At 37.4% G+C, this 26,742-nt stretch overlaps 1 protein-coding gene and 1 long non-coding RNA gene across 2 annotated transcripts; one reads left to right on the forward strand and one right to left on the reverse strand.

Moving 5' to 3' along the window:
• Positions 1–1,485: 1,485 nt before the first annotated feature.
• Positions 1,486–26,742, reverse strand: LOC109163300 (protein SUPPRESSOR OF npr1-1, CONSTITUTIVE 1-like). The gene is made up of 15 exons (XM_019312052.1): positions 26,147–26,742; positions 22,562–23,618; positions 22,137–22,397; positions 21,823–22,035; positions 21,300–21,512; positions 20,441–20,653; positions 19,830–19,971; positions 18,818–18,888; positions 18,029–18,151; positions 17,565–17,654; positions 17,125–17,337; positions 16,687–16,899; positions 16,252–16,464; positions 1,760–1,971; positions 1,486–1,535 (listed from the first exon to the last, which is right to left on the reverse strand). The coding sequence occupies exons 1-15, from the start codon at positions 26,659–26,661 to the stop codon at positions 1,529–1,531; spliced, it is 3,756 nt and encodes a 1,251-aa protein (XP_019167597.1). The 5' UTR covers positions 26,662–26,742; the 3' UTR covers positions 1,486–1,528.
• LOC109163303 lies at positions 19,302–20,029 on the forward strand. The gene is made up of 2 exons (XR_002051246.1): positions 19,302–19,415; positions 19,876–20,029. It is a non-coding gene; the product is annotated as an uncharacterized LOC109163303 (long non-coding RNA).

Here is a 26,742-nt window from a genome sequence, read left to right on the forward strand (position 1 = left end):
AACGTTAACAGCGTTTTTCTCTTCGCAATCGCATTGTTTCGTCTTTAGTATGAATCTACAGTGTAGAAATTATGAATCTACAATATAGAAATTATGAATCTACAGTATTAGGTTTGTGAACATGTGATAGAGCTATATGTTCATAATTTTATAAATATATGTTCATAATTATTGAGCTATATGTTCATAATTTTCTATAATCCCAATTGCTGAACTCTGTATTCACAAATCACAAAACTATATGTTCATAATTTGATAACTATATAGTTTAGAAATTATGAATCTACAGTACAAATATTATGAATCTGCAGTATAGAAATTATAAATCTACTGTATAGAAATGATGAATCTACTGTATAGAAATTATGAATCTACGGTATAGAAATTATGAATCTACAGTTTTAAAATTATGAATCTACTGTATAGAAATTATGAATCTAGAACCGTACCCACCTTGCAAGTTGGGCACGGTTCCACAACATAACGTTCCCTGGGAATGTTCTCAACATTACTAAATTTTTTCAAATGCAAGTCAACAAGTTCCATACAATTTCAAACATAAGAGTGGATCTCTTTCAATTTCTCAAAGTTTGAAATGTATAAATACTCCAAATTTTGCATTACAGCAAAATTTGGAGTTTCGAACAAAAAGCTGAAAGAAGTAAGATCTAAATGGGTAATGTTCTTCATTTCTTAAATGAGAAGACTAAGAATAGTGAAATGGATCTGAACTCTCAATTTAAAAAAAAAAAAAAAAAAAACAAACAAACAAAAAAACAAATTTTTTTAAAAATAACGCATATTACAGAGTTATTGAGTAGATGAGGGAAATTCTATAACCCCAACATATAATATATCTTACTTCATTACATATGGAATCCTTACCTTGATTTCTGAAATGTTTTGTAATGTATGCAATTAGAAGTTTGAGATTTAGAGATATGATACATGGTCAATGCTGGGAAACATCGGAGCGTTATGCTGTGCATTCGTATGCACCATGCAGGTGCATACGGATGCAAAATCGACGTTGTTTTGATGTCTAACTTAAAAAAAAAAATCAGAATTGCATAACTACACATCCATAATTTCATAACTATACTTCCAAAATTGCATAACTACACTTCTAGAATTGCATAACTACACATCCAGAATTGCAGAACTACACTTCCAGAATTGCATAACTACACTTCCAGAATTTCATAACTAAAAAATTCAAAATGAATGAACTAAAAATGAATAACATAATGTTGTTGCTAGGAATCGAAACTGATTTTTTTTTTAAAGTAGGGCGCATGTTTTATGCAAAACGACGTCGTTTTTCCATCTGTATGCACCATGCAGGGTGCATACGGATATGAAGCACAACATAATTTGCCGGGAAACTTCTTAAGGTTGCTGTCCATCCAAATCTAAGACATCAAGTTTCGTAAGATTTCCGACTAATGGGTTGATCTCTTTCAATTTATCACAATTGGAGTTTTTAACAAGGGGCTACAAGTTGTAAGATCGAAATGGATAATATTCTTCATTTCCTACATGAGACGAATAAGATTAGTCAAACTGATTAGAACTCTTAATTTAAAAACTTTTTTAAAATAACAAACACATATTGTAAAGTTGTTGCATTGATTAACGAAGTTCTATAATCCCAACATATAATATATCCAACTTCACTAGATATAGTGTACTTGCCATTTTTTTTAAATATTTTGTAATGTTATGCAATTTAAAGTTTGAGATTCTATTGATATGATACCTGATCAAAGATGGGAAGCTTCTAAGGTTACTACATCCATCCAAATAAAAGACTTCAAGTTTCGTAAGATTTTCAACTGATGGATGGATCTCTTTCAATTTCTCACACTTTGAAAGGTTTAAGTACTTCAAATTAGGCATCATAGCAAAATTTGGAGTTTCTAACAAAGAGCTACAAGATGTAAGATCCAAATGGGTAATGTTCTTCATTTCCTGCATGAGATGAATGAGATTAGTCAAATTGATCAGAAATCCTAAATTAAAAAGAAAATTAAAAAGAGTTAATTACTAAAATAGTCATTTGATTATAGCGAAATTACCAATTTGGTCCCTTGACAATTTTTTTGGTCAATCAAGTCCCTCAACTTTAAAAATCTTAACTAATTTGATCTTTCGTTTGTTTTTCCGTTAGACATCCGTTAACTCGGGATCATATTGGTAATTTCGCTATAGTCAAATGACTATTTTAGTAAGAGTTAATACCCAAAAGCGTCCTCGACTATAGTGGTTTTTTTCAATTTCGTCCTAAACAACTTTGGTGACCTAATATCGTCCCAGACTTTTGTGTTTCGCTCAATTTCGTCCTCCATTTGTTATTCCGTCAAATTGGTGTTAAATAAAGGGACAATTCAGTAATGTCAATATTGATCTCTCTTTACTTTCAACTTGTGAAGTGCGAAATTCCTCTTTCTTGTACGAATTACACCCAGAATTACTCCCGGACCTGCAAATCAAATTTTATATTCGCAGTTTTAGGAGTAATTCTGGGAGTAATTCGTAAAAAAAAAAAGGGATTTCGCAGTTCACATGTCTATGAGTAAAGATGTAACACCCCGTGTTACGGCCTTTAATCCTAGATTAATTATTTAATTAATCCCGCTAATAATAATTAAATATGATTAATTATGTTAAGTTCCCATTTAATTAATTAATAGGGTCCACCATGAACCGTGGACCCTTGCCTAAATTAGAGGCTTAAGCCTATTAGGAACAAAGATAGTAAACCTTTTACTATTTAGATCCTAATTGGGAATCCTAGACCTAGTTATCTATTAGGAATAAAGGAAGTAGGCCTTTTACTATTCAGATTGTGATTAGGATCCGCTTTAATTAATATGGAACCTTATCCCAAAAGCAAGTCCCTGAGTTCTATAAGGAACATGATTAGTAAACCCATACCATTCAGACCCTAATTAGGAGTCTTAAATATATAAATAGGGGACTTAGAAGACACCCGGAACCCCCCCCCCCCCCCCCCCCCCCCCACACGCCTAGACGCCCCATCACCCCAGGAGAGCTCCAAGAATTCCCTTAGAAGAAATCAAGAAAGCAAGAAAGCTTAAAGAAAGATCCTTCATAGCCAAGGAATTAATTAGGGCTAAGAGGTAACCCATGTCTCAACAAAACCTATTTTCATAGCTATGATTTCCCCTTAGGGTTTCCCCCATATTGTTGTAAATGGCGATTGATGATGATTATTATTGATGTCGATATAATGATTCCGTGAGGAATCTTGATAATCTTGATATTGGGAGTTTCTTGATAATTATGATGTTCTTGATGATTAATTGGGGTTTTGATGATTATGTGTTGTTCTTGATGATTATGATGTTTTTGATGATTAATTGGTATCCTTGATGATTATGTGTTGTTCCTACCGAATCTTGCAATTAGAAGACGAATTGTATTCTTGTTGATATAAAAGTGATTAGAACCCTAGGTTGTATCGTATGATATTATTCTTGGATTATCGGGTGGGGAAATCGCATGTTTGGGTGTTGATTATGATTAGAAAAGCATGATAGGTTATGTGCCGTTCGTTTATCGTATTTGATCTGTTAATTGTCTATGTGTTGTCGTGGATTACGTTGAAAAGTGTCTAAGCATGGTTTCGGGTTCCACAACGGTTCCCGGGACGAAAATTTGATGAAAGAGTCAGTGGGGGGTAGGTGGGGGGGTAGGGGACCCGCCACCTACCCACGGCCGGGAACACTGTTCCGGCAGCGGGCAGCAGGCGGGCGGGCAGCTGCCCGCCGGCGACCCGCTGCCCGGAACAGTATTGCCCGGCGGGTGGACCCCCACCCACCGGCTACCCGCTGGAAATTCCCCCCCTCGGGACCCCGGCTTCCCCGTTTGATGTTTCCCCGATCCCCGTGGTGTCCCAACGGACTCCGTTTATCGTGCCTATGTCTAGTTTGATATTTCGGGTACCGTTCGTAGGTTTATGAGTCTACTATATTGCATGCTAGTTGAATTGGTATCCCGTTGACCTAGGTGGAAGAAGTATGAACCCCTTAGGACTATTCTTAGTAAGTGATGGATCACGCATAGGTTTTGTTATACGTTTTATCCCCCTTCCCAAGGTGTAATATGGGTTGCATGTGCTTGCTATGTGTTATGTGTGCGTGTTACCCCAATTCGGTTGCGATCGGATTGGTTATCCTGAGCTGCGGTTCAGAAGCCGGCTATGGTCAGATGGGAATTCCTGGCTGTAGTCGGATGACGGTATCCTGGGCTGCGGTCCAGAAGCTGGTTGTAGTCAGATGGGAATTCCTGGCTGCAATCAGGTGACATCTTTCCTGAGCTGCGGTTCAGAGGCTGGCTGTAGTCAGATGGGAATTCCTGGCTACAGTCAGATAACACACTCTCTTGGGCTGCGGTCCACTGTTTGGTTGCGATCAAACATTATGATGAGCTGCGGTTCATCGGTCGGTTGCGATCGACCCCTTCGTGTTGCGATACGGGGCAGGGTGCTGCGGGGCCGTGTCAGAGCTATATGCGCTGACCCTCATGTATAGGCATGCGATTGGTCCTGTGGCGCCAACAAAGTGTGTTATATGTTGTGATATGGATGAGTGGTGATTATGAGTGTCTTGGGGGATGTGACTATGGGATTTATATTGGGGATTGTTCATGTTGGGTTATGATTATTGTTATGCTTTGCCTTATCTGCCTTATCTGTTGTGAACTGCATATGCTCGTTATAACTGTTGCTTGTGTCTGGCCTTATCTGTCGAGTCATTCCCGATTTTAAAGCTAGAGTTCGTAGGATCTATCTTCATGCTCAAAATGGTTTTCGTATATCTATATATATCTCTATATGTATTGTATTTCAACGCGTTGGAGTGGGTTACCAGCATCTCTCGCTGAACAGATATATTTGGCTTTCAGGCACAGAAGAATAAGTCACTGGAGGGCGCTAGTACTCGGAACGTAGAAGTAGTTAGTCCCCTTTCGGCCTGCGTGCCATATTATTTATTGAGGATATTAGTTAGTTAGCCTGTGCACCTGGGTTCTCCAGCTCAGGTGTGGCATAGCACCCCGTACACTTGTATTATGTTTTGGGATTTAATGAGATAATACCTTTATTTTATAAGTTTTAAATGTCTCGAAAATCTGGGGTGTTACAAAAGAGATGCCAATATTAAAATTACTTAATTGTCTATTTATTTAACACCAAATGGACAGAAAAACAAATGATGAACTAAATTGAGCAAAAGCACAAAAGTCTGGGACTAAATTGCGCGAAACACAAAAGTCTGGGACGATATTAGGTCACCAAAGTCGTTTAGGACGAAATTGAGAAAAACCACTATAGTCGAGGACGATTTTGGGTATTAACTCATTTTAGTAATTAAATTTTCGGTGAAAATGATGCATGTGATGGCCAAAATGGTCCCGTGACTATAGCAAAAGTACCAATTTGGTCCCGAGTTAGTGGATGTCTAACGACAAAACAAATGGAGGACCAAATTGGTTAAGATTTTTGAAGTTGAGAGACTTAATTAGTCAAAAAAAATTAGTCAATGACCAAATCGTTAATTTCGCCATAGTCAATGGACCATTTCAGTAATTAACTCAAATAACAAACACATATTGTGAGTTGTTGACTCAAAGAAAAGAGTTATATAATCCCAACATATAATATTTCAAATTCCACTAGATATGGTGTACTTGCATCGATTTCATAATTTTTTTGTAATTATATGCTATTTGAAGTTTATTAACTTACTCATTAACTAATTCTCTCCCTAGTTAGGGTTTTCCTTCGCTTCCTCCCTTCTAGGGTTTCGCTAATCCACCTACGGTAACAACACAATATCCGACGACGACCAGCGCTGCTTCTGTTTGCAATGGCAGGGACGGAGTCACAACATCAAGCAGGTGGAATGGAGAGGTTGGCGGAGCGTTGGGCTGATATGGCGCTCGAAGAAGGGGAGCTTGGGGTTGAGGCCGAAGCCGACTTTGAGCCGGCGCCAGGCGCAGAGGGGCGGGTGTTCTCCGTTGTGGGCCGTTTCTTGACGGCGAAGCTTATCAAAGTGGAGTACATGCGGCAGGTTATGGCTTCGGTGTTCCAGCCGGTCATGGGGATGAGGGTAACGGAGTTTCACTCAAATTTGTTCCTCTTTGCCTTCTACCATGAGATGGACATGAGACGTGTCTTGGACGAAGGACCGTGGGCTATTGACAACCATACGCTAGTGTGTCGACAGGTTCACGATGGCTTCCTCCCAGGGGAGGTTAAATTGGATACGGTTGATATGTGGGTACAGGTGTATGATCTGCCCATGGGATATACATCTAACGTGGTTCTTAAGCAGGTTGGTAACTTTCTGGGGATGTTTATTCGTAGTGATGATCGCAAAGTTGGGGGTCCGTGGAAGACTTTCTACCGTATACGAGTAGAAATTCCTATTGACAAGCCGCTAAAACAGCGTATGAAACTCATACGGCGTGATAAAACCTGGGGATGGGTGAACCTGAAATATGAGCGCCTACATAATTTCTGTTTCTGCTGCGGGATGATGGGACACCTCGATAAGTTCTGTGTGAAGGCTAGGGTTTCGGGTGTCAAAATTTTACATGTATGGAGCCTGCACAACAGCGTGGACCGAGTCCTGTTGGGGCTTCTTGGCTTCTGCCGCCGCTAGGAGAATCGGCGGAGGTGGGATCGGGTGTGATACGGCAGCAGGCGGGGAGGGTCGTCGATGAGGAAGTTAGTGCCTCTTCGGACGATGGCCAGGGAGACGTGCGCTGGCGCAGCCGCATAGTTTGGAGGAGGGGGTGGTGGCGTCGTCGAAGCACCGCCAGGCAGTGGGGAATGATGTTGGCAAGCATGATTTTCCGGCCAGAGGAGAGGAAGTTGATAGCATTTCAAAAAACTTTCTTGTGGCGGGCTCTGGTTCCCAGACCCACCCGACCCAATGAATACATTGAGCTGGAACTGTCGTGGCTTGGGCAATCCACGTACAGTTCGTGAAGTTGTGGACAAGGCGTCCCGTAAAAAGCCTGATTTTATTTTTTTGATGGAGACTAAGGTGGCGAGAGAGCATGCAGAACGTATTCTTGTAAGACTTGGCTTTGATGTCTTGTTTTATGTGGATGGTGTTGGTTTGGGTGGTGGACTGGCTTTATTATGGATGAGAAATAACACGGCAAGATTGTTGAGCTTTTCAAAAAACCATATTGATATAGAGGTTAGTATGACTGGCCTGCCAGATTGGCGGATGACTTGTTACTATGGTTTTCCACAACGTAATAGGCGTACTGAGGCGTGTGACCTATTAAAATCGCTAGCCCCTAGATCTACTTTGCCTTGGGTTATGGTGGTTGATTTTAATGACCTTCTGTTCCAATATGAGAAACAAGGGGGCAATCCGCATCCTAATAATCTCCTTCGCGGTTTTGGGGAGGTTGTTGAGCACTGTGGGCTGTCCCAGCTACCAATGGAGGGTTACCAGTTTACTTGGGAGAAGGGGAAATGAACGAACAGATGGATTGAGGAGAGACTAGATAAAGTGTTAGCTACAGATGAATGGCGTGAAATAGTGGCAGGGGCGAGGGTCTCTAATATGCTCACCAATATGTCTAATCATTCGGCTCTTTTCCTAGGGATCCATGATTCGGTAGGAAAGAGAGGAGTAGGAGGGCGGAGATTTCGATTTGAGATGGCCTGGCTTTATGATGAGGGGTGCAGGGGAGTGGTTGAGAAGTATTGGGAGAATGGGAGGAGTGGGGGCTTGCAAGATTGTATTTCATATTGTGGAAACCGACTATCACAGTGGGGTGGTGACCGGCATCATAAGTTTGGGGAACGGATCATGAGCCTTCGAAAGGAACAATTACACCTACGAGGGCGCACTGATTTAGCCTCGTTGACTAATTTCCAACGCCTAGAGGGGGAGCTTACCTGCCTTGAGGCTCAGGAGGATGCTTATTGGAGACAGAGAGCCAAACAACATTGGCTTAAAGATGCCGATGCGAATACAAGATTTTATCACAGGTATGCCTCTCACCGTAAAAAAAAAAAAAAAAAAAAAAAAAAAAAAAAAAAAAAAAAAAAAAAAGAATGCATTATCTAGACTTATTGTGACACCCCGAAATCCAAATTCAATTAAGGGATTAATTAAATAATTAATCCTATTTCGATTGGTAATTTAATTCCTAAAATCCTGAAAATTCAATAATCGGGACTAGTAATTGACTAGTCAACCCCAAAGTCAAAGTTGTACCTTGAGCTTTGTAAGGAGTTCCCTTGTTCCCTTACACCCCTTCATGTTAGTAAGGGTATTCTTGACTTTTCACCTTGTGTTAGTATTGTAAGCTAACCTAGTAGAACACCCTCATTTCTCCCCTTACACTTTCCAAATTCTAGCTCCACCTTCTCTCTAAAAAGGTAGATAGCTTTTCTTCCATGCCAAGTTGAAGCTTTGTCAAAACTTCAAGAGTTGTCTCCAAGATTCTACCTTTCATACATTTGGGCATCTAGGAGGGTAAGATCTATGTTCATCTTGTGTTTTTAGTGTTTTCTTAGGTGTCTTTTCTTAAAGATAGAATCTTTATGATCTTTTGGTGTGTTCTTGAAGTGAGTTTGGAAGGTGAGCTTTGTTAGGAGCTTGGTGAGGTGTTAAGTGAAGGTTTTTGTCTACAAGAGGTAACCCATGCTCTACAAAATCTATTTTTCTTACCTATTTGATGATTTTTGGATTCTACATGTGATTTTGCTATGAAATGTGAGTGTTTATGCATTGTCTTGTGAAAATGCATATCTAGAGCTTGTGTTTAGGGTTCTTGTATGCCATTGCTTGGCTATTCCTTTAATTCAAGTCACTTTGTTGTATTTGGTGAGTTTTGGCAAGTTTTGGACTTGAATTTGAGCTTGGTGTTGAAAATCCCGAAGGGAAAATTTGTGGTACAGAGGTGTATCCGCGGGTAGGCGTCCACACGCCACCACCCGCGGGGAACGTTGGTTTTTGGGAAAGGTTCCCGCGGGTACGTGTTTTGATGATGGTTGGGGATTTGTTCCCCGTGATTCTTTTGACTCGGTATTTGGTCTTTTGACTTCCCAATGTTCTTTTGTGGAATTATTTGAGTGTCTTCTTGATGTTTCGTATGTCTAGAACTATATGGTAGGAATCCATGTAGGTTTTGGTGTCTTGAATCGTGCTAAGTGTTCAACATTGTGTTTTGTTGAACCGTGATGAGTCTTGTGTGTTCTTCGGAACTACGTTTGGTTTACCCGTTTGATAAGCATGTTAGTTCAGTGTTTAAATGCTAGCGTGTGTATTGTTTGTACCTTCCTATTGTTGATGATAACTTGTGTTAATCATCGTTGTTGTTGTTGGGCTGTGACCCATTCCTTGATTGAGTATGGTTTCATATCTTCGTTGTGATCCGTTGATTGATTCCTGTTGAGGTGTGATGTGTGTGTGGCTTTACCTGGATTGCACGATTAGTGGTATGGGACACTAGTCACCAAGGTATTGCAGTGGTCCTCGTGGTGGCCATGACGTGATTATGGAGTTGTGGCCTTTGTGTAAGGTTCATGTGTTTTTGGAGAGGCATGTGTTGCTGTAACACCCCGTGTTACGGCCTTCAATCCCGAATTAATTATTTAATTAATTACGTTAATAATAATTAAAAAGGATTTAATTTGGTTAGGATTCCCTTTAATTAATTAATGTGGTCCACCATGGGCTGTGGACCCTTGCCTAAACTAGAGTTTTAAGCCTATTAGGAATAAAGAGGGTAAACCTTTTACTAATCAGATTCTAATTAGGAATTCTAGACCTATATACCTATTAGGAATAAAGAAAGTAGGCCTTTATTATTCAGAGTATGATTAGGATTCCTGATTCTATAAATAGGGGATTAGAAAGCAATTAGAACCCACACCATAATAAATAGCACCATACAAGAATTCCCAAGAATTCCCCACCACCAAACGTAGGAGAAATCAAGAAAAAGAGATCATAGAGAAAAGAGCCTTAATAGCCAAGGAATCTAATTAAGGCTAAGAGGTAACCCATGTCTCAACAAAACCTATTTTCCTAGCTATGATCTCCCTCTTAGGCATCCTCCTATATTCTTGTGTCTTGGTAAATTGTTATGATATTGATGATGTGATCTTGATAATTGGTGATATGGTTTTATCTTGATATTCTTGATGATGATAAGGGTTCTTGATGATTGTGTGATGTTCTTGACAAATCTTGATATTTCTTGATATTAAAAGATGGGTTACGTCTTGATGATTTAATTGTGATTAGAGCCCTAGGATGTAACGTGAAATTCGTATGATGTTATTCTCAATGTGTTGGGTGGGAATTCGCATGTTTGGGGTGTTAATTATGTGTAGAAAGCATGATAGGATATGTGATGTATATTTCCCGTTTTTGATCCGTTAATTGTCTACGTGTTGCCATCAATTGCGTTTTAAAGTGTCTAAGCATGATTTCGGGTTCCACAAAGGTTCTCGGGGCGTTATTGGTGAAAAAGAGTCAGTGGGGGGTAGGTGGGGGTAGGGGACCCGCCACCTACCCGCGGCCAGGATGGACATCGCCGGCAGCGGGCAGCCGGCGGGCAGGCGACTGCCCGCCGGGCACCCGCTGCCCGGAAATTTGCCACCGGCGGGTGACCCCTCACCCACCGCTACCCGCTGGAAATTGTCCCACTTCGGGATCCCGGCTTCCCCGTTTGATGTTCCCCCGACCCCCGTGGTGTCCCAACGGACTCCGTCTATCGTGCCTATGTCTAGTTTGATGTTCGGGTACCATTCGTAGGTCGAATGAGTCTTATATATTGCATGCTAGTTGAATTGGTATCCCGTTGGCCTAGGTGTGAGAAGTATGAACCCCTTAGGTGTATTTTTAGTACGTGGATGATCACGCATAGGTTTTGTTATACGATTTCTCCCCCTTCCCAATGTGTCAATGTGGGTTGCATGTGTTTGCTATGTGTTATGTGTGCATGATACCCCAATTTGGTTGCGATCAAATTGGTTATTCCTGAGCTGCGGTTCAGAAGCTGGCTGCGGTTAGATCTACACTCTCGGGCTGCGGTCCACCGTTTGGTTGCGATCAAACGTTTTACATGAGCTGCGGTTCATATTCCTGGCTGCGTCAGATGACTACTCTTGGGCTGCGGTCCACTGTTTGGTTGCGACCAAACATTATGATGAGCTGCGGTTCATCGGTCGGTTGCGATTGACCCCTCCGTGTTGCGATACGGGGCAGGGTGCTGCGGGGCCGTGTCAGAGCTATATGCGTTGACCCTCATGTATGGGCATGCGAGGTCCTGTGGCGCCAACAAAGTGTGCTTGTGTGATGAGTTAAATGATGATATAAATGAGTTGAATTGAATCCGTGACTATAGGATATATGCTAGCATCTCTACATGTTTGGTTACAACTGTTGAATGTGCTTATCTCATAGGATATATGCTAGTATCTTTACATGTTTGGTTATAATTGTTGAATGTGCTTATCCCTATTTGTCGAGTCTAATCCGATTTTTAAAACTAGAGTTTCCTAGGATATATCTTCCTGCTTCAAAATGACTTTTCTTATATCTATATATATCTATCTATAATGTATTTCAACGCGTTGGAGTGGGTTACCAGCATCTCTCGCTGAACAGATATATTTGGCTTTCAGGCACAGACGAGTATATCCCAGAGCGCGCTAGAAGATCGTGGATTAGATAGATAGTCTTTCCTTTCGGCCTGCGTGCCATAATGATGTATTGAGGATATTAGTTAGTTTAGCCTGTGCATCTGAGTTCTCCAGCTCAGATGTGGCATAGCACCCCATACACTTGTGATTAGTATTACTCTGTTTGGGATTTTATGAGAAATTACCTTTATTATATAAGCTTTAAAAGTTTCGAAAATCTGGGGTGTTACAGTTGCCGTGTGTGTGATCGGTACCCTCGTGTACTATGAAATCGGTGGTTCTGTTGGAGTTCTGTTGGAGAGGGGACGACGGTCCTTGGAGGGAAAAGGTTGGACTTGGTGTACATGGGTCCTGGAGGTAAAGGTTGGAACTAGACATAAGGTTGGGGGTAGCCATAAGGTTGGAACCGTGCATAAGGAAGGCATATCAACTCGTGATGGTGATGTCACGAGGGTTTGTGTAGCCGTTGTTGTGAGTTATCTTCTTGTGACGTGTGTAGTCACAAAGGCATGTGTTGCCTTGGCATGTGTTGCCGTTTGGTGTGTCCTTATTCCTTTGAGTTATGCATGTCGGGTATTAATCTATTGTGTGACGATAGATTATACCTTGAGACTTCTTGTGAGTCGTTGTTGTTCTTTGTAGTCTTGGGATGTGTTCCCCTGTTCTTGTTGAGAGTGTTGAGTCTTGTGTTGACTATTACTCTTGGTTTTGGACTTATATATATGTGTTCCATTTCGAAAATGGCTTTACAAACTTATATCTTATCTATGTATGATATTTCACATGTATTGGTGGGTTACCAGCATTATTCGCTGACCGGGCGTCGTCCCATGTTTTATATGCTTCTTTCAGGTGATGCTTAGACGAGTGCGCGGTCTAGTGCTAGCTAGTATAGCTCCCCTCTTATGTTTTGTGACCTGTGAGCCAATTTAGACTTAGTACTTTGTTATGTTGATTTTAGTTGTTGAACAATGCAGATGTAGCATGTGCGTTCAACTTTGAGTGAGCGTGGCATAGCACCCCGTTCCCTATGTTTTATATATATCCTCTTTCAGTCTTCCGTTGTGTTTGATGTTTTGGTTTAGATATCTGCATGTTTTAAGGTTTTAAATAGCATGGTTTTTAGGGGGTGTTACACTTATGAATGATTATGGGGATTGGGTTGAGGGGGAAGCTTTGAAAGGAATTATTTTGATAAAATCTTTTGCACTAGCAATCCTGGTAGTGGTGATAACTTGTTTGGTAATATAACCCCACGTGTTAGCGGCGCCCAAAATGAGTCTTTACTCTGGCCTTTGAAATAAATGAGGTAAAAGATGCTCTATTTGCTATGCTTCCTGATAAAGGGGGGCCTTGATGGAATGAACCTAGGATTCTATCAGCATTTTTGGGATGTAGTGGGGGGATGTTTCACAGTTTATAATCAACTGCCTAAATACCTGATTTTTTGCTCCCAATTTGAATGATACAGATGTTGTGCTAATCCCCAAGAAGAATACCCTCGAGCTGGTCCCAGATCTTAGACCTATAACTTTGAGTAATGTGGTATACATGATTATGGCTAAGATCATTACTAATAGGATGAAGCCTATGATGAAGGATATTATTTCAGACTCGCAGAGTGTACTTATACCAGATAGACTTATCACTGATAATATTTTAATCGCTACAGAAGTTGGGCATTATTTAAATAGAAAGCAATGTGGTGCGGTTGGTTGGGGGGCCCTGAAATTAGATATGGCAAAAGCATATGACCGTATGGAATGACCTTTCTTGAGAGGAATGCTTTTGGCTCTAGGTTTTGATGAGCAGTGGGTAAAATTAATTATGCTATGTGTAACTACTGTCTCATATAGCTTCTTGATTAATGGATCTCGTAGTGACCAGGTAACTCCCACTCGAGGTTTGAGGCAAGGTGATCCATTATCTCCCTATCTCTTTATTATTTGTGCAGAAGGCCTATCTTTACTATTACAGCAAGCACAAACTACCGGTTTAATACATGGATGCAGGGTAGCAAGGGGAGTCCCCCAATCTCTCATTTATTTTTCGCGGATGACAATTTGTTATTTTTTAAAGCTAATGTGCAAGAGGCTACGACAATCAAAAACTGTTATAGCAAGAATACTGGAATAAATGACAGGGATGAGGTCGCCCAGATTCTGGGTGTTATTCAGGCCCCTAAGTTTGGAAAATATCTGGGTTTTCCATATTTTGTTGGGAGCAATAAAAAAGCAGTTTTTGCCTATATTGAGGATAAAATCATACAAAGAATTGGTTCATGGAACAAGAAGCTTTTATCACAGGCCGGTAAGGAAATATTATTGAAAAGTGTGGCTCATTCTATGCCAACCTTTTCAATGAGCGTTTTTTTATTGCCTGTGGCAGTTTGCACAGCCATTGAGAGGGTGATGAACAGGTACTGGTGGGGTTCAGGATCTGACCGAGGTATTTATTGGAAGGCCTGGGATAGATTGTGTATTCCTAAAAAATATGGAGGTCTGGGATTTAAAGACCTAAGGGCTTTTAATCTGGCAATGCTGGGCAAGCAGGCATGGCGAATGTTAACAAATCCAGGCTCATTACTGTCACGTATTTACAAGGCAAGATACTTCCCTACTCAGACTTTTTCGAAGGTAGGGATAGGAAATAATCCCAGTTTCTGTTAGCGTAGTATTATGGCAGCTAAGGACCTAATTTGTAGTGAGGTGAGACGGCGAGTTGAAAATGGTAATACTACTTTAATTTGGGAGCATCCTTGGTTCCAGGATGACCTAGACCCAATGATCCATACAGAGATCCCCAACAATTGGCAGGAGCCAGAGTGATGGGTTTAATTGACCAGGCAACCAAAACATGGGATCACCACATACTCACAGATATTTTCCAGCCTAATAATGTGACTAGGATTATGAAAATACTTGTCTCCCCGGATTATGAAGATCCTTGGTACTGGCATGGGGACCCAAATGGTCGTTACACGGTGAAAAATGGCTATAAGCGCATTATTGGGGATTATGAGGCTAGTAGTAATGGGGATTTTAATAAATGGCCCACCCTGTGGAAGCTAAAAATACCCCCAAAGTGGAAGACTCTTTTACAAAGAGCTATAAGTGATATCCTCCCCACTACTAATAATTTGATTATAAAGAGGGTGGATGTTGATCCAATTTGTGCCATTTGTGGAATCATTCATGAGGATACTATGCACTCATTGGTTTTGTGTGATTTTTCACATTCCATATGGGCTCAATCTAACCTTCCACTCCCCAATATTACAACAAATATTTTCCATGACTGGTTTAGTGCAATCTTGAATGTTCTAGACACTAATGGAATTATGTAAGCAGCAGCTATTCTATATCATATCTGGAGGGCGCGAAACGGAGCGGTTTGGGATGCGTGCCTACCATTGCCCAGGAAAATACTTGCCACAGCAACTGCCACCTTGCACGCATGGAGGAAAGTTCACGATGTAATGCCTAATGCGCCGCTGGCCACTGCCTCCTCGGCCAAAGGACCGCCGGCTGCCTCCACGGCCGGACTGCTACCTATCGCCGCCTCGGATCACGCTGTCGCGATGCAACATCGGAAATTCTATGTCGACACCGGCTACCGCCATGCCACAAACTCAGCCACGTTTGGAGTAATATTGCTTGATGCGAATGGTGGATATATCTCGGCATACAGCGCCCCCCTTCCAAACTGTTTCTCACCACTTATGGCCGAAGCATTTGCGGCAAATGAGGCACTGTCTTGGCTACATGCTCGTGGAGAACACTCTGTTCGTTTATACACAGATTGTCATACACTGCAGTGCTATCTATCTTCGTCAGATGATCCGCCCCGAACTTATACTGGTTATGTTATTGATAGTTGCAAAGCTTATATCTCGGCATTTCATGCCTGCTCAGTTCTTTTTATTCCTAGATCGCAGAAGTATTTAGCACATAGTTTAGCTTCTACTGATTTTGAACAAGCTACAACTATGTATTGGGAGACTGTCCCTCCTGACTCTATTTCAGTATTTATCAAAATATAACCACACTGGTTCCCTTAAAAAAATATGTTATTTGAAGTTTGAAATTTTAGAGATACGATACCTGATAAAAGCTAGGAAGGTTCTCAAGGTTACTACATCCATCCAAATCCAAGACATCAAGTTCCATAAGATTTCCAATAGATGAATGGATCTCTTTCAATTTCTCACACTTTGAAAGGTTTAAATACTTCAAATTTGGCATCATAGCAAAATTTGGAGTTTCTAACAAAGAGCTACAACATGTAAGATCAAAATGGGTAATCTTCATTATTTCCTGCATGAGAAAGATAAGATTAGTCAAATTGATCAAAAATATTAAATTTAAAATTTATTTAAAATAAGTAACTCATATTGCTGAGATGTTGCTTCGACGAGGGAAGTTCTACAATACCAGCGTATAATATATCCAACTCCACTAGATACGGTGTATTTGCCTTAATTTCAGAAATGCTTTGTAATGTAATGAAAATTGAAGATTTTGATTTGAGATAAATGATACCTGGTCAAAGCTGGGAAGCTTCTCAATTTTATTACATCCATCCAAATCCAAGACATCAAGTTCTGTAAGATTTCCAACAGATGGGTGGATCTCTTTCAATTTCTCACACTTTGAAATGTTTAAATACTTCAAATTAGGCATCATAGCAAAATTTGGAGTTTCTAACAAAGAGCTACAAAATGTAAGATCCAAACGAGTAATGTTCTTCATTTCCTACATGAGAAAGATGAGATTATAATCAAATTGATCATTACTCTAAAATTATAAAACTTTTTAAAAATAAATAACGCATTGCCTAATTGTTCAATTGATGAAGGAAGCTCTATAATACCAACATATAGTACATTCGACTTCACTAGATAAGGTTTTACTTTATTTGCGAAATGTTTTGTAATTTTATGCAATTAGAAATTTAAGATTCTAGAGATATGATACCTTGTAAAAGTAGGGAAGCTTCTCAAGGTTACAACATCCATCCAAATCCAAGATATCAAGTTTTGAAAGATTTCCAACCGATGGGTGGATTTCTTTCAATTTCTCACACTTTGAAAGATTTAAATACTTCAAATTTGGCATCATAGCAAAATTTGGAGTTTCTAACAAAGAGCTACAAGATGTAAGATCCAAATTGGTAATATTTTTCATTTCCTGCATGAGACGAATAAGATTAGTCAAATTGATAGAACTCTTAAATTAAAAAACTTTATAAAAATAACTAATACATATTCTCAAGTTTTTGCGTTGAGGAGGAAAGTTCTATAATCCCAACATATATTATGTGCAACTCCAATAGATATGGTGTACTCGCCTTCATTTCTGAAATGTATTGAAATTTTATGCAATTTGAAGTTTAATATTCTAGAGATATGATACCTTGTCAAAGCTAGAAAACTTCTCAAGGTAACTACATCCATCCAAATTCAAGACATCAAGTTCCGTAAGATTTCCAACTGATTGGTGGATCTCTTTCAATTTCTCACACTTTGAAAGGTTTAAATACTTCAATTTCGGCATCATAGCAAAATTTGGAGTTTCTAACAAAGAGCTACAAGATGTAAGATCCAAACGGGTAATGTTTAACATTTCCTGCATATGAAGAATGAGATTAGTCTAATTAATCATAAACTCTTAAATTAAAAAACATTCTAAAAACAACTAACACATATTGTCGAGTTGTTGCGTCGATGGGAGAAGTACTATAATCCAAGCATATAATATATCCAACTCCACTATATATGGTGTATTTACCTTGCTTTTAGAAACATTTTGTAATGTTATGCAATTTGAAGTTTGAGATTCTAGAAATATGATACCTGGTCAAAGCTGGGAAGTTTATCAAGTTTACTACATCCATCCAAATCCAAGACATCAAGTTTTGTAAGATTTACAATAGATGGGTGGATTTCTTTTAAATTCTCACATTTTGAAAGGTCTAAATACTTCAAATTCGGCAACAAAGAAAAATTCGAAGTTTCTATCAAACAGCTACAAGATGTAAGATCTAAATGCGTAATGTTCTTCATTTCCTGCATGAGACGAATGAGAATAGTGAAAATTGATTAGAACTCTTAAATTAAAAAAACTTTTCAAAAATAACTAATGCATATTGTAGAGTTGTCGCGACAATAAGGGAAGTTCTATAATCCGAACATATAATGTGGTGTACTTGCCTTGATTTCTGAAATGTTTTGTAATTTCATGCAATTTGAAGTTTATGATTCTAGAGATTATACCTGGGTAAAGCTAGTTCCATAAGATTTTCAACTGATGAGTGGATCTCTTTCAATTTCTCACACTTTGAAAGGTTTAAATACTTCAAATTTGGCATCATAGCAAAGTTTGGAGTTTCTACCAAAGAGCTACAAGATGTAAGATCCAATCTAGTAATATTCTTCATTTCCTGCATGAAAAGAATGAGATTAGTCAAATTGATCAACAAAACTTATATTAAAAAACTTTTTCAAAATAACTAACATATATTGTAGAGTTGTTACATCGATGAGCGAAGTTCTATAATTCAAACATATATAATATATCCAACTCCCCTAGATGTGTTGTTCTTGCTTTGATTTTCGAAATGTTTTGTATTTTTATGCAATTTGAAGTTTGAGATTCAAGAGATATGATACCTTGTCAAAGTTGGGAAGCTTCTCAAGTTTACTACATCCATCCAAATCCAAGACATCAAGTTCCGTAAGATTTCCAATAGATGAGTTGATCTCATTCAATTTTTCACACTTTGAAAGGTTTAAATATTTCAAATTTGGCATCATAGCAAAATTTGGTGTTTCTAACAAAGAGCAACAAGATGTAAGATCCAAATGAGTAATATTTTTCATTTCCTGCATTAGACGAATTAGATTAGTCAAATTAATTTCAATTGTTAAATTAAAAACCTTTTTAAAAATAACTACCACATATTCTCGAGTTTTTGCGTCAATGAGGAAAGTTTTATATATAATTCTAACATATAATATCTCCAAGCCAGTAGCTATGGTATACTTGATTTATGAAATACTTTCTAATTTTTTGCAATTCGAAGTTTGAGATTCTAGAGATATTATACCTGGTCAAAGCAGGGAAGCTTCTCAATGTTACTACATCCATCCAAATTCAAGACATCAAGTTTCATAAGATTTGCAACGAATGGGTGGATCTCTTTCAATTTCTCGCACTTTGAAAGGTTTAAATACTTCAAATTTGACATCATAGCAAAATTTGGAGTTTCTAACAAAGAGCTACAAGATGTAAGATCCAAACGGGTAACCTTCTTCATTTCCTGCATGAGAAGAATGAGATTAGTCAAACTGAACAGAACACTTAAGTTTAAAAAAAAAAAAAAAAAAAAAAAAAAAAAAAAAAAAAAACTTTTTAAAAATAACTAACATATATTGCCTGGTTGTTTTGTTGATTTGTTGATGAGGGAATTTCTATAATCCTAACATATATTATATCCAACTCTTCTAGATATGGTATACTTGTCTTGATTTCAGAAATGTTTTGTAATTTTATGCATTGTGAAATTTTAGATTAGAGAGATATGATACCTTGTCAAAGTTGGGAAGCTTCTCAAGGTTACTACATCCATCCAAATTCAAGACATCAAGTTCAGTAAGATTTCCAATAGATGAGTGGATATTTTTCAATTTCTCACACTTTGAAAGGTTTAAATCTTTCAAATTTGGCATCATAACGAAATTTGGAGTTTCTAATAAAGAGCTACAAGATGTAAGATCCAAATGGGTAATATTCTTCATTTCCTGCATGAGGCCAAATAGATTAGTCAAATTGATTATTACTCTTAAATTTAAAAAAAAAATCAAAAAAAAAAACTTTTTAAACTAACACATATTGTCGAGTTTTTTATGTCAATGAGGGAAGTTCTATAATATCAAGATATAATATATCCAGCACCACTAGATATCGTATAGATGTCTTGATTTCTGAAATGTTTTGTAATTTCATGCAATTCGAAGTTCGAGATTTTAGAGAGTAGGGATATTATACCTTGTCAAATCTGGGAAGCTTCTCAAGGTTACTACATCCATCCAAATCTAAGACGTTAAGTACCATAAGATTTCCAACTGATGGGTGGATCTCTTTCAATTTCTTACACTTCGAGAGGTTTAAATACTTCAAATTTGGCATCATAGCAAAATTTGGAGTTTCTAACAAAGAGCTACAAGATGTAAGATCCAAATGGGTAATGTTCTTTATTTCCTGAATGAGAAGAATGAGATTTGTCAAATTCACCAAAACTCTTAAATTAAATATTTTTTTTTAAAATAACTAACACATATTACCGAGTTGTTGCATTGATGAAGGAAATTCTATAATCCCAACATATAATATAGGGAAAATTATATGCCCCCCCCCCCCCCCCCCCTATGTCAATTATGAATGTTACTTCTGAATTATTAATGGTGTAAATGTTACCCCTCAATTTTTTGAAACGGTACATTTATTGCCCCTTCCGTACCATACAGGGAGGAAAATTGAGGGGCACCATTTACACCACTAATAATTCATGAGTGAAATTGATAATTGGCATTTTATGTAGGGGCATAAATTACAATTTTATCTATAATAATATATCTAACTCCAATAGATATGGTGTTATTGCTTTGATTTATGAAATGTTTTTGTAATGTTATGCAATTTGAAGTTTGAGATTTTAGAAATTTGATACCTGGTCAAAGTTGGGAAGCTTCTCAAGGTTACTACATCCATCCAACTCCAAGGCATCACGTTCTGTAAGATTTCCAATAGATGGGTGGATCTCTTTCAATTTCTTACACTTTGAAAGGGATAAATACATTAAATTCGGCATCATAGAAAAATTTGGAGTTTCTAACAAAGAGCTGCAAAATCTAAGATCCAAATGGATAATGTTCTTCATTTCCTGAATAGAATAAACGAATTGATTAGAACTCTTTAACTTAAAAAACATTTTGAAAATAACTAACACATATTGCCAAGTCGATGCTTAGATGAGAGAAATTCTATAATCCTAACAAATAATAAATCCAACTTAACTAGATGCATGTGTTGTACTTGCCTTTATTTATGAAATGTTTATTAATTTTATGCAATATTTAAGCTTGAGATTCTAGCGATATGATACCTTGTTAAAGTTGGGAAGCTTCTCAAGGTTTCTACATTTGTTCAAATACAATTTGACAAGTTTCATAAGATTTCCAACTGATGGGTGGATCTGTTTCAATTTTTTACACTGAGAAAGGTTTAAATACTCCAAATTCGGGATCATTGTAAAATCTGGCGTTTCTATCAAAGAGCTGCAAGATCTAAGTTGCAAATAGGTAATGTTCTTCATTTCCTGCAATAGAAGAATATGAATAATCATATTGATGTGACTACTTAGATTAAAAAATAACTAACACATTACTAAGTTGTTGTGTCAATGAGAGAAGCTATATATAATCCTAGCACACAATAAATCAACTCCACTAGATGTGATGTACTTGCCTTGATTTTTGAAATATTTTGTACATGCAATTTTTAAGCTTGAGATTACGGAAAAACGATACCTTGTTAAAGTTGGGAAGCTTCTCAAGGCTACTACATTTGTTAAAATCCAATTTGACAAGCTTTGTAAGATTCCCAATAGATGGGTGAATCTCTTTCAATTTCTCACACTTTGAAAGGTATAAATACTTCAAATTTGGCATCATAGCAAAATTTGGAGTTTCTAACAAAGAGCTGCAAAATCTAAGATCAATAAGGGTAATCTTCTTCATTTCCTGCATGAGACGAATGAGAATAGTCAAATTGATATAAACTCTTATGGATAAAGTTTTCCATTTCCTACACTAGAAGAATGAGACTTACTATAAAATATTACGTTGTCGTCCCTTAAATTAAAAATATAAAAAATAAAAGATAAATTACTAACACAAAGTGCATAGTTGGTGCTAAGATATGGGAGATTTTGTAATTTCAATTTCTATAAAATCAAACTCCTCTAGATTTAGTGTACTTGCCTTGATTTCTTGAAAATTTTATAACTTAGTGCAATTGTCAAAATTGAGAAACTTGAGACATGAAACTTACCTTATTGAAGCTGGGAAGCTTTGTAAGGTTTTTGCATTCACTTAAATTCAATTTAACAAGTTTCGTAAGATTTCCAACAAATGGATCGATCGTTTTTAAGTTCTTGCAACGTGAAAGGTTTAAATTCACCAAATTTGGCATCTTTGCAAAATTTGGGGTTTCTAACAAAGAGTTCGATGAGCTAAGATCCAAATAGGTAAGTTTTTTCATTTCCTGCAACAAAAGAATTGAGGATAATTAAAGAAAGGTTGAACTCTTAAATAAAGAAAAAAAAAAGATTAATACAAAGTGCAGAGTTGGATAAGTATTAATACCATTGGGCAAAAAGGCTTTGACCATGGATAACGTTGGAATTTAAGCACCACCAAACCCCTAGGAAGATAACTCATAATGCCTATCTCTTTGAAAGCTTCAATACTTTGATGAGTAGACACTGAGCTACAAAGATAACATTTATGATATTCAACAATGAGCATCTTCAATTTTGTCATTTGTTTGAAAGCTTCAATGCAAAGGCTAATATTCTCATCATCACAGTTGAATGAAAGCAAAAGACCTTCCACCGCTTTAGGCTCCTATAACAAGAAAATAATATGTATATTAATAATTTTAATTCAATGCAAAAAAAAAAACATTTAAAAAAAAAAAAAAAAAAAAAAAAAAAACCACTTGATGTTAGCTTATTAATATAATTAGGAATTAGGAAGATATTAAGCTAGCCACAATAAATGTATCTTACATCATCAAGGTGGTTAAGCCGCCATCTCCTACTCCTTTTTTCTCTTGCAATATTCAACCCCATCTCATGTATCAAATCATGCATATGAATACGACGCCAACCATATCCAATTGATTCAAATAAAAGACATCTATCAATAAGCATAGATATGTTTGCGACAGGATTTAATTTACAACCATCAAGTACTTCTTCTATAATATCGCAACGCTTGCCCCGAAAAAAACATACTATATCCAAAAATACTTCTTTGCACTCCTCATCTAATCCATCATAACTTATTCGAAGCTTTTCAATAACTTCCCCATCTCGGATGCCTTTAATCTTCCCTAGTGTGCTTTCCCACACTTTTTGGTCTGTTTGTCCACATAGAGAAGAACCCCAGACTTTAAGGGCTAATGGAAGGCCACCAGCATGAGCTACAAAAGAGGTAGATAGATCTTCAAATCCATTCTCGGGGGATTCTTTCTTAAAAGCATGCCAACTAAATAGTTCTAGAGCTTTTTCTTCCTCCAATTTATTTACTTCATAACATTCAACAACACTAAATTGAGTGAATAAATGCTTGTCTCTTGTAGTTATGATGACTCTACTACCATTACAAAGCCATTCACCGTCTCCAACCAATTTATCTAATTGATCCCGATGATCTACATCATCAAGAACTATCAACACTCTCTTCCATTCGAGCCTTTTCTGTATCATCTGAATTCCTTCATCCACATCATCTATATGAATTGAATTTTCCTTCAGAAGTTTTGATAGGAGTTTCTTTTGCAAGGCTTCCAACCCATATTTTCTAACATCAGCAAGAAAACATGAGTCATCAAATCCACTAGAAAATCTATCAAAAGTAGCTCTTGCAATGGTTGTTTTCCCAATTCCGCCCATACCCCAAAGGCCTAATACTAGCTTAACATCCTCATCCCACACTTTCAACTTCCTTCTTATTTCCTCAAGCCGCGACTCTAATCCCACTAAACTTTTTTGGACACTTGGAGGTGGAGGCAGTTGTTTCGATATGTCAGCAATGACTGCTTCGATACATTTTGTTTCAAACCTGAGAAGACATCGAACTAGTAGTTGGTAGTTTTTCAATTTATATTTATAATTAGGAGTTAATTTGATTTTTTGTTCTAAATTTATTTGTGACAGTCCACTTTTAATCCTTCTTTTTTAGAACATTCGTATTTGGTCCTAGTATTATTGTGGCATGACCATTTTTGTTTCTCCGTTAACAAAATTGTTGAAATGTCCTTAAATACAAAGGACATTTCAATCTATTTTATATAAAGTGGGTTGACTCACTATATTTTTATTTTTATTTTTTTGAAAAGAATTCATAATTGAAGACCTAAGGGTCTGTTTGGAAACCCGGAAAATGACTTCTGGAAATCATTTTCCGGGTTTTTGGTGTTTGGAAAGGCTGAAAATAAAATGATCAAAGGAAAAATGCTTATTAGTCAATGGAAAATGAAGGCTAAAATCCGGAAAATGACTTCCACTTTTTTTTGGCGGAAGTCATTTTCCATCTTCCAATCAACACACGCTCAAACCTTCTTCTCCCAAAAAATGACTTCCCCTTTTTGATTTTTTTTTTCAACCTTCTTCACTGGTTTCCCCAGCCGGAAACCAGTTTGGTTTCCGGCTGGGGAAACCAGTGCAGTCACTGGTTTCCGATCGAGGTCACTGGTTTTCGATCGGAAACCAGTGAATTGGTTTTCCGCATCGGTAACCAGATCTGGTTTTGATGCGGAAAACCAGTTCCGAAACCAGATGCAATTTTTTTTTTTTTTTTTTTTTATGTCAAATCATGTTGCTGTTATTTTTTTTGTACTGATTATATAATAAAATGCTTTTGCTTAATTTGTGAATTTTAATTTTCAAGACTTGATTATTTATGCATTTATGTTGTTTCTAACATGTAATTGTGATTTTAAAATGTCATATTCGGTATATAATAATTAAAATGTTTTAGTATGCCATTTTGTTCATTTTCTGGAAAATGAACAAAACACCAAAAGACAATTTTCCATCATTTTCTGGAAAATGAACCAAACACCAAAAGACAGTTTTCCATTGTGCAGCCAAACACAGGAAAGGAAAATGACTTTTGGAAAATGACTCATTTTCCAGAAGTCATTTTCCAAAAGTGATTTTCCGGGTTTCCAAACAGACCCTAAATGTCATTATATTTTACCGAATTTATAAACGGTTTTGTTGATTGAGGACCAAAAAAAAAAAAGGCATGCCACAATAATACTAGGACCAAAGGGGATATTCTGAAAAAGGACTAAGGGTGTGTTTGGTTCATGGGTTTGCACACTAGGAATGGGAATCAAAATCATAGTTAATGTTTGGTTGACAACTTTTTAAAACACAACTATGGATTTGATTACCTCTTCAATTAAAAACTCAATTTCCTAATTAATAAAGGTATCATTCTATCTTATTGCATTATTGGTAATATGATTTTTAAGTTTGGATTAGTGTATGTTTTAGATTTTTGTTTTTATTCTTTGTGTTCATATTGGTGCTTTGAATATCATTATATTAAGATCAATTGCCTTGATTTTTTATTTTGTATTTTTAAAACATTTATTCCCATTATAAGGTCATACGTAACCAACCATCAATATATATTGTTAATCATTCTAATTCCACCCTACTACAAAACATGCAAAATACTTTCACCAAAACCCATGGCAAATTATATTATGCATCGCGGTGCATAATGGATTATGCACCGCGCGTCTTTTTTTTTTTAAATGAAAATTAATAGTGTTTATTTTCGCCGTTTCGCACCCTTTTGCAAAAAGTAACTATGTTATTCAGTGTCATTTTGTATACACTGCAGTTTCAGTTGAACACAACTACAGTTTCATTTCGATATAACTATAGTTTCATTCGATATTTATTGACTCAAATATGTAAAAATGTTATTTAATTTTATTTTATATACACTATAGTTTTATTAAAACACAAATACATGATCATTTTGATATAATTACAGCTTCATTGTACAATATACACTCAAATATGTGAAATGTTATTCAGTTTCAGTTTATATACACTGCAGTTTCATTTCACTATAACTACAGTATCATTTTGATATAACTGCAGTGTCGGTTTGGATATACTGTAGTGTCAATTGGTGTTTAATACACCAAACAAACGGACTCCGTTAACTCTAACGGCGGGCCGTTTCTTTACTTAAAGAAACGGCGCCGTATATGGGCCGCGGTGCATAATCGATTATGCACCGCGGTCTATAATATAACAACTGAAAACCCATACTATTACCAAGTATTTGATTCCATTCTGATTCCACACTACTACAGAAATAGCATTTACCGTCTAACATATAAAGTCGGTTATTCCAAAATCGACGTTAAAAGTCTTAAAAAACCGATGTTAAAAGCGTTTTTTGGTAGTAGTGCCAATTCCCATGTGCGAACCAAACACACTCTAACTCTTATAATTGATTATACTCTGTAATATTTAATAAGATCTAAAACAATTTAAAATTAAAAAAAATGGGAGTAAGATGATAAAGAAAACAAGGTAGGATGTTGAAAGCGAGCAAACCCGTTATATTTATCACCCTGCAAATGGTGCCCTGCAATATTGCCTGCCTCTGTCAAAGCTTTCCTCCACCTTTCAACCTTGGCCTTGCCCTCATTATCATCCGTGAAATTCTCTTCATGTTTGGCAAATGCTTCTTCAAAGCTACGCCCAGTTTGTTTGCGCACATGTGAAGGGTCTATGTCGTAGAAAATTGGCACCACAACTTGGTTGAGTTTTTCTCTGCATTCCATGATTTTTACAAGTTCGTCTAAACACCACGCCGATGACGCGTAGGTCATGGAGAAGACGACAACAGCAAATCTTGATTCTTGAATAGCTTGCAGAAGAGTTGGAGCGATAGGCTGTCCTTTCTCCAGCCGCTCGTCATCTTTGAAGGTATGGAGACCTTTTTGTTTCAGCCAATGGTAAAGGTGATCCACAATGTTCTTGCGAGTATCTTCCCCTCGAAAGCTCAAGAAAACATCATAAGTAAATTTCGGAGTTGATGATGATGGTGAAGGGGTAGCAGAAGCCATATTTTGGAACTAACTCCACGCCGCCACCATACATACAGCAAACAAATTGGAATAATATAATTGAGATAGATTCAAATAAAA

This window comes from Ipomoea nil, unplaced genomic scaffold (genome assembly GCF_001879475.1).
Source record: "Ipomoea nil cultivar Tokyo-kokei standard unplaced genomic scaffold, Asagao_1.1 scaffold3016, whole genome shotgun sequence".
Lineage (NCBI taxonomy): Eukaryota > Viridiplantae > Streptophyta > Magnoliopsida > Solanales > Convolvulaceae > Ipomoea > Ipomoea nil.